The sequence below is a fragment of the Lissotriton vulgaris genome, chromosome 3_1 (assembly GCF_964263255.1).
Source record: "Lissotriton vulgaris chromosome 3_1, aLisVul1.2, whole genome shotgun sequence".
In the NCBI taxonomy this organism is placed as follows: domain Eukaryota; kingdom Metazoa; phylum Chordata; class Amphibia; order Caudata; family Salamandridae; genus Lissotriton; species Lissotriton vulgaris.
The window spans coordinates 387,872,625-387,885,748 of NC_141689.1; the positions used below are offsets into that span (position 1 = coordinate 387,872,625).

At 39.5% G+C, this 13,124-nt stretch overlaps 1 protein-coding gene across 1 annotated transcript in view; it reads right to left on the bottom strand.

The window, feature by feature from the left end:
• Positions 1-4,532: 4,532 nt before the first annotated feature.
• HCN1 (hyperpolarization activated cyclic nucleotide gated potassium channel 1) overlaps positions 4,533-13,124 on the bottom strand; it is a 1,068,254-nt gene continuing 1,059,662 nt past the window's right edge. The window contains exon 8 of the mRNA XM_086960610.1: positions 4,533-7,975. Within this exon, the coding sequence (XP_086816736.1) occupies positions 7,155-7,975 (821 nt within the window). The 3' untranslated portion in view covers positions 4,533-7,154. The remainder of the gene's footprint in view (positions 7,976-13,124) is intronic.

Genomic DNA, 13,124 nt, shown 5'->3' on the forward strand with positions numbered 1-13,124 from the left:
GGCAGAAACCCGCGCGAACACAAAAAAAAATCCGCAAATTCGCGAGAATTCGCTGATTTTGCGGATTGCGAGTTTGCAAATCCGCAAAATTCGCGAACGCGAGATTCGCAAAATTCGCCCATGCTTACTCTCAAACCCAATAGATATTTTTTTGACCACAGGAGGTGGGTCTCTTGCAGACATATCATATCAATCTGATTTGACCTGACGAAATACCCCAGGCTTTGTCTCTTCCTCCAGTCATTCAGACCTCCTATATTTGTTGTACGAATTTTAATTATCTTCATATTCTAGTTCATTTCCTGCTGATTCGCCAAACCATATCTGGGTTATATCCAAACAGCGGGAAAAAACAGAAGCATCCCTATGGGCAGAAATAAAGGCATCACTATATATAAGGCATACCAGGAATTTTTCTTTTTCTTCTTTTTTTCCATTCCCTACCTGCCCCCTCAAGACCTCCCCCCACCCCACACTTCCATACCCTTACATCCCTTACTCTACTGAGGCGCTCAGACCTTGGCCTGGGCATATGATGCGTGCAGCAGCAGCAAGCTGGGAGCAAATAAATTCCTACTCTTAGATTCTCAAACCCGTAAAATCCCATTATGACCATTACTTCATGGTAAACGAGTCACCCAACTACGGTCGCCTCTGGCTCACCCCTCCCCCTTCCTCCATTGAACCGTTAAAATCCTGACACGAGAAAAAAAACATGTGAGAAATGGAAGATGAAGAAACAGGAAAAATCACAACAAAACATTGGGGACCCTTATTCCCAACATCCCCTAGATCTCATCGCAATATGACTTTTCTTATTTCTATACAGTGTCCAAATAGTCTTTAGCTTTAATCTCCGAAGAGAAGTATTGGGTCTGTCCCTCGTGAATTACTTTGAGTTGCACCGGATTAATGAGGTAGACTTGGATATTCTTGCTCTGGAATGGTTTTATCAGCTGTCTCAATCTCCAGCGTCTCTCCACTGTTGAGTGGCAGAAATCAGGACGGATGAAGAATGAGACCCCCTTGATTGACCTCTTTGCTTCTGGCCTGGCTTTCTCTGCTATAGCCTGTCTTAACATGAAATTGCCCAGAAATATTAAAACTGCCCGGGGTTTGTCTCCTTCTTTAGCTTGTACTCGAGGTTTAAACGAAATGCGGTGGGCCCTTTGGACCTCCGTTGCCAAGTTCCATTCCCTTAGCTCATGGAAGGCAGACTTAAAAAGGTTGATTATGTTTGATCTTGTGTCTTGTCCTTCAACCCCTTCAGGGATGCCTAAGACTCTGAGGTTGATTGTCCTCTGCCTGTTCTCGGATTCTTCCAACTTCCATTGGATGTCCCTGGTTTGCGAGGTGTGCGACTCTGCCTGGGCAAATGTATTGGAAGCTTCTGCTTCCATTGTAACAATTCTCTCCTCCAGGTTTGATACTCTCTCCCCTATGTTTACACATGCCTTGGAGAGTTTCCTGACTGTTCCTAATTTCTTCCTCAACTTGGCCTGAGCTCTTCAGCTATCCTGACGCATCTCCTCCCTATGAGAGAGGATGGCCTGATGTATCACTTCAAGGGTCAGTGGAGGACCGCTGGTTTGGAGCTGGGGGTTATCCGAACCTTGAGCTGACAGTGGGGTAGTAGAAGAATAATCCCACTTAAGGTCCCTCCCTCCATGACTCTGGCAAGCAGCTAATTTATGTTTTTTTGGTCGTTATGGGGAGGTCCCCTTCATTCAGAAGAAAAAGTGCTACCATTAGTTCCTATTAAAGAGTTCTGTAGAGAAGCAGTAGGGCTGGGTCGACGAAGAGCTCAGATCAAAATGTGACCTGAATTTAAATGAAGTGGCCAAGTTGTATTTGAACCAGAATGCTTTAAGGGCAGGGGGCATGCAGTGAACTCGCTACTTGAGTGCATGTAAAGGTGAAGGGATGACGCTGCATCATTGGGTTGAGTGGGTGCTTAAACAATATTGAAAATCTCAACCTTCCTTCCTAAACTAATGTACAGGCTGGGGGAATATAGGGAGAACGTGAAAAAGACAGTGTTATATTCAATACAAACAGTTACCCTTGCCAGAAATTTGGCAGTGCATCCACTCTTGATTTGTACTCTAGAAGCAGATTCTTTCTATGATTGGTGGCACCAGCTCACTGACGAACTACAAGGACCAGTGAAGAGTAGACTTCCTGGACACCATGAAGATGGTGGTATAGTATACTTCTGTGTGGCTGATCCTGCTGTGGTGCCTGAGGAGTGAGAACTAGTGACTCTTGCTGTGGCACTTGGTCACGGTGCACACAATTAGTGCTTAACTCGAGCAGGTAGTTTCCAGTGCTCAGCACCAGAAAATTGTCAACACTGGAACTTATTACAGTCTGCCACATGGTGGCACTGTTTTATAATTTAGAGATGAGCACAACAACAGTTGTTTATTAATTAAATATCCATTAAAAAGACTAATTCCTGCCTCCCAAGCTATTCTTATTGCTTTGGAAACCTGGAATAGTCTGAACCGTAACCCTTATAGAAGTGCGATGGTTGGTGGTTGTGTTTGTGGTTTATTGGCAGTGCTGGAAGGATCAATCGGTTGTGCAAGCTGTAGAGATCGCCTGTTGAGGGCCCTAACACTTATATTGTACAAATTAAGCACTTCAAGAAACACAGGGCATGTACAGCAGATGAGAGCAGACAAGAAGAGTAGTCTGACAGGGAGGACATTTAGAGGAGAGTGTGGATTAAGACCCCAGCACAGCAGATCACCAGGTCTGGACAGGAGGGGAATCTCAGAGGTCTACAGATAAGCTGATACTATATGGGCAAAGAAACAGCTGTGCCAAGCTCTGTTGATACACTCAAGGAAAATCTGAGAGTCAGGATGACACGGGCTATTGGGCCTGCAACAGAACAATGAAAACGCTGCTACAATTGGTTTCTTGGGCTTGAGGTCATTGAAAATATAGTTGCCGCTCATGTTCTGCATTTATTTAGTTCCAAGAAATGCCTTTGACCTGAAGGTATCCAATAACCTCACAAGATCTCATGTGTGACATTGTGCAGCAATGTTGATACCCAGTGAACTAGGCACCAGATTATACAAGCACCATAAAAAGCCTCAAGGAAAACTGCCCATATTGCAGCTGTCACTACAGGTGACTGACTGGTTGTTCAGCATTCTCAGCAGTGACGGCTGTTGCGCCACAGATCAGACAAGTAGGCTTTTACTGGCAGAGCCTCCTTGCCTGAACTGAATTGCCTTCTGCAGAGATATCCATCCAGATCATATGTCCAAGACAAGAGCAATGCGGCGTGTTACGCACCACCCAAGTGGATAGGTAAGGAGACAACTTGGGCAACTCGTATAAAAATAAGTGAACTTCAAATGTCAACAGACGAGAATAATAAAACTGCAGCTTCAACAAAGACAACAGCTCGCTCTGGAAGTGCTAGACATTTGGGTTGCTGTGCAGAGAAGAGTTATGAGTTAGAAGAATTAAGACTAGCCGGAATGTAGACCTTGATTGTTAATTTCACATTACTATTTGCAAATAAACACTGTCTCTCAGCTATACGACCTCATGTCTATGGCAAAGTGTGTAGGATAATTTCAAAAAGTGGGAAATAAGTTTACAAAGTCAGTAAGCTATTTTTTTTGTAAAAATAATGGACAGGCTACAGGCTTAACCTTGAAAATTAGACCCTGGGTCACAGTGCCAATACATGTTTGTATAAAAAATGTGACATGATATACGCACAAATAGCACAAAAAGATGAGTTTTTTGTGTGACCTGCCCCTGTGAGAAATAGTAAGCTATATGATTTGCTCCCTCGTTAATCTATGAGGGCTCTTCTTAAGGGGATCCATACTTGTAATTCCAGACTGCGCATGGTGCACCCAGTTAAGGAAACACCACACTGCAAACCAGGACCATGCGCCTAATGATACATTTGGTAATCAGTATTGGTCAGGAGATCAAGAACCAGAAATCACTTGCTTAAGAGATAACATGTTTCGTGTCCATAGGATCAGTAGTGTGGGCATTATCTCAAATTTGTTGTCCTTAAGATGTGATTCAAATGTTGTACATTTAGAAAAGAGATCTGTCACAGAGGAGTCTGTTATGCAAGAAACCTGACTTGCAAAAAATTCATTGACATAAAGGGATCCACATATTTATTTTAAACCCTAAGGACGTTCATAGGGATAAACTGAATATCATTATTCACCAGCTGCACTTCACGAACTCTGGTTTTTACTCCATCCGTAACAGAAACGTTACCTGCTGGGAAAACAATAGGAGTGACATTATCCTTAAAATTAACACAGTAAAATACTTTAAAATGCAGTGAATTAATTATAGTCCATAAACCAAGAAAATATACTTGGTCTCTGTTTCTTAGAAAGATAAAAGATTAATGAAGCATGCAAGATACCAGACAACAAGAAGGCAACATTCATGTTTCAGTATAGAAGGTAGGTGAAGATAAACATGCTTTATGCCACGTTAAATAAAATAGTCTAGATCAGGGCTGAATTTTCTGTTCAATTTATTATTAATCATTTGTATATATTATGGCTTTGAGTAAAGACAAAATCTAACTTCTTACTGATCATACAGTTGCTGTAAGGATCAGTGCACATATTGTTCCTCACAGCAGCGTTAAGATCCACATTTTTCATATTACGTTTCCTGTACAGATGTGAAATTCCATATGTAGGTACTTACTTATGTACAGAGAAAATAAGTCAGTTCTTCAACTAACAATGGACCTTTATATTACAGGAATGTGAGTCATTATTTCGAACATAAGTATATATATACATTCATACATATATATAGGCATATAATTTGTATACCCTGTACCATTTGTATGGTTTTTTCAACATTTTAACAGACAATGATACAAACCCTAGATTTGCTCCACTTTAAAAATTCATTAGAAATTGTGTTATGGTTCCACTGAAAGACCAAGAAATGTGCAAGTCAATTATAATCATTAGTCAAGAAACTCAATATTTTAAAAAAAAGTTTATAAAAATATTTCAATTTTAATCTCACTCAGACTAATGAACGTAAATAATAGACAGTTAAAAGGGTAAAAACATCATACGCATAATGGTTTAAAAGGAGAAAATGACATGGTTTCTACTTTTAAATGGTCTTGCAGCATAGCCATAACGCTTAAACTTTTGTTTTGTATCTCATCAGTAATATCTTTTCCAGACCACTCAATAACATATCAATCAACAACATGTTAATGGCATAATTGGACTGACTTTTTTGGTGGCTGGGACAAGTTGAGAGGCATCATAAAGACAATTTTTTGATATTGGATTTCAGGAAAAGGCATATAGCAGCCTGGGTTCTGGAACACCCAGCTGTAGTTTACACTTTTTTGTTGGGTTGCCCTTTTATTTTGACAACTCACCTATTTTATAGCAGCAGCTTTTAAAAAAAACAAGGATTCTCTTGTGTTCTCTGTCAATAACTAGGGTTTGTTTTTCAGGAAATAAATACCTTGGTATACAGTACATAATGCTGTTTATCGATATTATTTTCCTTATGACTTTTTTGATTTTTAATACATATTTACTGCGACAGGTTAGGCACAAATGATTACTAGGTAACTTCCTTTGAGAAGGAGTTAGTTGACTACAGTAGTTCACAAGAACACATAAAGATCTGAACAAATGAAAGAGGTGTTCACAAAACAGAATGCTTTCATCCTGCTTCTTTTTGTCATTTCTCCTTAAGGTAAAGACACTTATACACCTCATATCTATGGGCTATGTTTGACACTACATGCCTTAGGATATACTGATCCATTTAGTTACATTATACAGAGAGCAAATCGTGCATTTCCAGACAGATTTGATGCTTTAGTATTTCTTTAAATGAACACCACAGTCAGCTACAAATCTACAGTGGAGACACAGAAAGCGCTTAAAAGCTCAAATCAAGTTATGGTTTCACAAATAACATTTCAAATTCGAAATCTCTTTTTGTACGAAAACCAGATATTCAAAATCGACAGTATGGCATTTGTTTTAAGGGATGTATGATTTTTGGGTATTTTTTAGACTTTTCTAAAATCTAAAGCACCCTGTGGTGCCCCGAATCAAATTGACTAACCCTACACTTCTTTAAAAGAAAGAGCATGCAGGGAAAATGTGCATGTACTGCTAATGGCAAGGAAGAACCATAACGGTAACAGTGAAATGCAAACACATTCCAGGATTAAGCTTACCATTTTGCATTTTAACACTGCGTGTAAAAAAATAACAATGTAAGTATCTAAGATGATACAATTATGCTTGTTCTGCATTTAAACCGAAGCACTAAACTTTAATGTGAACAGACAAAAAACAATTTTTCAAAATAAAAGCATTGCAATGATACACCACACAGACACTATCTTTGTTCAGGTCTAGAAAGTTATTTACAATTGACATAGTCTTGTTAATAGTCTTTCGCATATTGAACATGCACGACGAGTCCACAAAGAGTCATTAAAACAAAAGGAATGACAACAGGATGTGATGCTTGATGAACCATTGTGATTTTGAAAGGTGTCCTATGTATGTGAGTTGTATTCTTCTGACATACCTGCTTCCAAGAACCAAGTGTTTTAATGTCAATAATTTCAACATATGGCATGGAGTGAAAGTTTCCTAACAATTCACCATATTTGTGCAGGAATATGGTGGCATAACACTTTTAATGGTTATGTCCTTGGTGCAGCTTCTCACTTAGAGATTCCATAGAGTGACTTGTTTTCAAAATGTAACATTCTTGAACTTTCAACCACTCTCTTCCAAAACCTACTATGTGAAGAGTTGCGTTTTAGCTGCTTGTTTGTTTGTGAAGTTGAGTTTTGTACTCAAAACTGAAAGAAACAGAAAGAAAATGCACAGGAACGTGTAGATTTCTTTTGCCATAAAAAGAAAGGAAGACTTTATTTATATAACAATTAAATCTAAAGAGTTTTTTCAAACTTCTCTTTTTGGATCCTCTTTCTTTACATTCTTTGTGTAAGATTGAGCCATCTAAAATATTTCTCCATAATATACTTTAGGGCTTTCTTGGGTAATAGATTAAAAATAGTTTCTGGGGATGGTCTCAGTTTATAACATGTCTAGATTTTACAGTGTTAATAAGGATCATAAATTTGAAGAGTATCGTGGTTTGTCTGATTCTTGGTCTGCATTTAAGACTGTAGTTGAATCCCTGTTTGAAGCTGGAGCTGGTGGTGGTGGCGGAGGCGGTGGTGGTGCCCCTCGAACAGGAGGCAGTGCACCTGATGACATCTGCCGGAATAGCGACACCCTTTGTGGAACAGTACCTTTGCTCCCAGACTGAATGCCTGAACTTTGCACACCAGAAATGGGATGTGGAAGGGAGGCTAAAGACTCTCCTACTGTTGGATGAGGTCTGGAAATCAAGGTAGAGATCTCATGAGGCAATGAAGGTTGTGAGGCAGAAAGGGGCCTCACTTCTCTCGTCAGGTTTGTGTTGTGGAGAGCCTGCGTGCTCTTATGCGCTTCATTCTTGTGTGATGACCCCACAGACTGCTGCTGGTGCTGCATCAGTGACAACTGTGAAGCTGTTGGGGAGCTATATTGAAAAGTTCGCCCGGCTAGTGGACTTTGTACTGGTGGGCTGCAGACTGCAGTTGTATAGGAGGATGGTGAGATAATGGTTGCTTGTTGAGGTGTCTGCAGGCTTGGAGTAGGAGAATTTAGGTTTCCATGAGACCGGCTGGTGGCAGTATACACAGGTGGGGAGCGTGTCCTGCTTCTTAATGATGAAGTAGTAGTAGAATTTAGAGCCGGCATTTGCTGGTAGCTAGCTGAGGCAATGGCTTCCACCATCTCCCTGTCTTGTTTCACTATCTGCTTCAGAATCTCGCTCTCCTGATTGTTGAAGACTCCCGTGTTGAGATCCTTTTGAAACCTTTGCAGAAGAATCGAGTTCTTCTTCCCTGTCAAAGAAAATTTAACAATTTAGAAAATCAATATACTAGTGAACAATTACTGTTGTATTGTATGGTACTTCACTAACCAATAACAACAAAGAGTAGTGTCACAGACTAGATACTATTAGTGTTCCAGCAAAAATAAAAAACAAAAAACACCTCTATTCTGTATGTTGGAAAAGTGGAATTTCAGGCATTGTTTTAATTTTGTAATTAGGTATAGAAAGGGAAATGAATACATATCACATATATTCTAGCAGTGTCCATTTTGAGACTTTTTTATTCATTGCAATTCATGAAAAGTGGACAGTACCTCATTTATTAACACCCAATTAAGCCACATTTTGAATGTTTCAACATACCACTTTACCACTAGGAAAGGGTTCCCTGATGAACATATCTATCTTTCTTGCTTGATGTCACTGGAAATGACTAACCGTTTTCAAGAGCCACACCACATCAGCATGAGCTCACAAGTAAATTGTTCAATAATACCACTGAACCAAGACATTTTATAAAAATTTACCTTATAAGTATTCTTTGCTGAAATTATGACTGACAAGCAATTCAACCCTTGAGAACTATCAACGCATATCCATTGTGTATTTTATTTCTATATATAACGTAAAGTAACTTTATAGTCAAAAGTTAATCAAATAAAATCAAACTATATTCGATAGGAAAAACACAGAGTTAACCTAAAGTTACATATTCATTGTAAAATGTCGTGAAATATAAAACTTGTGTCAAGTGAACATTTTTAAGTGCCTCTCAAAAGAAGAAAGCCTTGTTTAAGGTAAAAATGCAATGTTAACCCCTTAATAAACTTTGCTGACGATCTCATATATGACAAGTAGCATAAATTACATAATACAAGATTAATGATGCATGCAATACATTTGCAGGATGTTTCTATTTGCTTAACAGGCTACTGTTAAAAATGATAACCTTGAGCAGTACTAGGAAACAACAGCACGTTAAATGCCCATAGATTTGATTATCACTATAGGACATTAGGAACTGTAAACTTAACTCCACATACAGCCACAGCATATTTAAAACAGATCTTTATGCCTCTATAATCGTGGCCTATTGCATGGTTGAGATTTCATTTAATCATTCCAAAAACAGGACGGAAAAAAAGGGACCAGACACCACTAGCTAATACCCCTTAGGTGTCTATTTTCAGTCCCCAATACTGTATATAGACTCAGCAACTAAGCAGAAATTACAGTAAGGTTTTGAAGGCAAGTAACTTTAAAAAAAATCGGAAATGTGACAAATGCTATGCATCTATGCTTTTTATCGAACTGTGGAACTTCATAGATTGGCATAGATCGCAATAGCTATACCTTTCTAATTCAGTGCATTGTAGCAGCTCAAAGGTTGCAGTTGATCAATTACTACTTCCAGATGTTTTTCTTGCCTGGTTAACCTTTAACAAGCTACCATAATATAACAAGCATTGGAAATGCAATAGATCTTGCATTTGCTTGAGTTAGAACTATTGGCATTGTAAATGACAATGTGTTTTACTCATATTTTATGGAGAGTATGAATGTGGTGTGTAGTGGAATTATGTGGATTTGAATTGTTAGTTGTGGAATTGTGTGGTTTGGATTCTTGTTATGGAATGATGTGGCATGATGTGCAGTGGAATTATGTGGATAGTAATTATGTGGTATTGAGTATACTGGAACTAGGTGGAGTGGGATTGTGTATTATGGAGTGTAATTATGTGGTATGCAATGAAAATTAAATATTTGAATTGTGTAGCATGATGTGGAATTTTGTGGTGTGGGTTGGATGCATTGGGTTGTGTAATTCTATTGTTGGGTTGTGTGGTTTGGTGTTGAATTGTGCGGTGTGGATTGGAAATATTTGGAATAGAATTGTGTGGTGTGGAATAATGTGGACAACTTTACATTTTTGGTGGGAAAAAAACAAATAGGTAGGTAGCAACAGAAGAGCTAGCCATGAAGAAAGACAGTGTAGCATATGGGATATGTGCTATAACACACATGCACACAATTCCAACCCCCGGTATGTGGTCTGTTATACAGTAAAGTCATCACCTGCTGTATATGCCACCTGGCCAAATCCTTACACTGTGCTGGATGTATCAATGCTGCACAATGCAGATTCCATTTATAAACATTTCAAAAATAATGGCAGTACTGTAAACAACTGCCATTGCAGAGATGAGGACATATAAGGGACATTAGAGTATGACTACCTTTATAAAATGCCTCTATTGCAAACACAGCCGCCTGAAGAAATGTGACGACAATACCTAACAAAAGTGGCACATGGTTAAATGGACATACAGGGGAGCATGCAGTGATTCGTGAGATTTCTGTATGTTCTCCCATGTTCGACAATAGACAACAGTAAAATGTGTCAAGCTTCCACTTTGCACATGATTAGTGTCTGAGAATAGCAGTTGATAATTGTTTAAAAGATGTGCTGCTGCAGGAGCAGTCACAAAGTCACAAACACTTGGCACATTTCCTTGTACTTTCTTGCATCCAGTGTTGCTTATGGTTCTGCATAACCCCCCACCAGTCCACTTTCACCCACTGCTGGGCTTCAGATCCTCAACCTGGATACAGATGTAGCCTACAGGAATCTCACATGGACAAACTGGAACATAAACATGAACTGTAAAAATAGGGAACAACATCAAGATTCAGAGACCTACAGTTAACACTGAAGTTCTGCCAGGTGGGAGAAAGTGCACAGCTGTAAGAAGCATCTTGTTGGTGATCTCAGAGGAGTGTCAGGGGAGTGGCAAAGCGCTTATACGAATGGTGACATATGTAGCCATCCAATAAGGGGAACATTCCGGCATTTTTCTAAAGGTGGGCCTGCATCATTGTGCAGCAGAAAGAAATCCAATCTCTCGAAGTAATCATTGGTACTTAAAAAATTCTCAGCTGTTTGCAGCACATCCTCTCTCCAGGACGGGTGAGTATGATTTAGGCTAACACACTTAGGACCCAAACTTGCCAAGTAAGTTCATGAGCGGTTGTTGTGGTATTTCAGTCTCCGCTGCCGCTGAACTCTATTGCTGTACAATCACCGTTAAATAGTTCCCCTCTTGAAGAGTAACATTTACTTTGAACGTCTCCCCATCAGTTTGGGTAGATTAAACTTGCTTAATAGGTATCTTTTAATGTAGTTAAGTACCCTTTACTAAGATAAATATATAACTATCCCCTTATATCAGCTTCAAAGAAAACAAATTTAAAAAAAACAGTGCTGCATCCCTGAAACGGGCTAATCAAACAAAGTGGAAGAGAGAAACCAAACTAAACAAGCAGTGACTGGCAGAAAGCAAAATTAAAAACAGAGTCTGACAAACAACACATAAAGAATGCTAGTGTATGAAAACTGTAATTGACCGGTGCTCCTCACCCTGAAACGGAAGTGAGGTATCAGCAGCAAGATCGAATTAGGAGGCAGCAAAGAAGAGTGATGCTGCAGTGAGCCTATGGTAAGCAGCAGGCAGGAATAGAGTAGTAGTATCGATTCCAGCAGGTCTTGCGGATAGCGCATGCACGCTGCCTAGGCTTGACCTAAAAAATAATATCCTTTATTTGTTTTCATGTGTTGTTAGACTTGCCCTCTTCAATCAACAATAAACATGGCCAGGCACAAGAGTATAGAATCAATCACTGAGCTGAGCTACTCTTAACATCAAAATGCCAGTGCAGAGCTTAAGTATTTTTATAAGCCAAAAATGTAAAATATTTAATTAACGGAAATTTGAACTATCCTTTAGCTTCGCCCACTAACTGCAAACATGTTAAAATATTTCCTAATTCCATTTACTCCAATTCTTTCAACAGCTTCTGAGTTTAGGGAAGTCCGGGGAGCAAGAGGCATGGGCTTAAAAGTGACTTGCCCAAGGGTATAAATCCAGAAAGATAGCTGTGCTGACTCACTGTTTTTCCAGAACTGTTTCAACTGGGGTTTAATCTTACAGTTGCAAGCAATATTCGGAGCTATGAAAACTAAGAGGCAGCTCTCTTGTCTCAGTTATAATTGTGTAACCCAATTCGATGTCTCAATTATTAACCAGAGATGTGTAACCAAACGGATATTGCAGGTAGTACCCCAGGCAATTTTGTCCTTCCAAACTTCTTCTGAGACTTAAGTGTTTTTTTTCTTCTTTAAGAGAATGTCACGTAAATCTTGGTTGTTGGATTTCATCTTTTTTATTTTTATTTGTATTTTATTTTGAAGCTTAAAAAGCGCGCGGCTACCCCCACCAGGACAACATCCAGGAAAAATACGCTGCGACGGCTGCTTACACACCGGTATCGGGCATTCTATTTAAGCAGCGAATCGCACCCGACTTGTTGGCTGCACATGAGCAGTTTGAAGCCCCCGAAAGGTTGAAGACATATCCTTTTCAGGACTCGTACATATCCTCATTAAGAAGTGCTGATTGGACTCTCACGCTACATTTAACAAGAGACTATCATCATATACAAGGGTCAACAGCCTTTATACTGATATCCGTTCACCTATGGTCAAGGGCCCGGCTGGGTCGGAATTATCACCAGCGGAGCCACCTTCTGGTGTTTACACAGCCATACTAAGCCCTGAGGATTCGCAATAGCGATGAAACACGTGTCGGCTGGCTGTTGTACTAAATAAAGGACTCTATCGGACTATTCTTCCTCTGGAGATTCTCACATTCCTCTGTCGCTTTTGCACACTGTTTATTTGTCTGAAATTCACTGAATATATGTTTTACTTTTGAGTGCATTGGGAATACCTGTTACCCCCAACGAGGGTGTCCCAGCACTGCAGACAAATGACACCAGAGGGATACAGTGTGAACTAGATCATGGAAAAAAAACAGGTCTTTTTGCATAACTTTATAGCTCTTGTTACTTTTTTGCATACCTTTTACTTGCAGAAAACTGGCTAGAACAGAAAGTGGCTCATAGGAAATTGTTGCACATTGTAAGTCTTTTTCTGCTCTAACCAGTGTCACACTTATTGCTTAATTTGAGCTGATGGTTGCTTGTGTGGTCCAGCTGCACTCATTTTTACAGACCAGCTCTTATTTTCTTTCATCAAGAGATTGTCCAGGAGAGGAAACAACACACAAAGCAAAAAGAAAGAGAGTGAGATAAAAGGA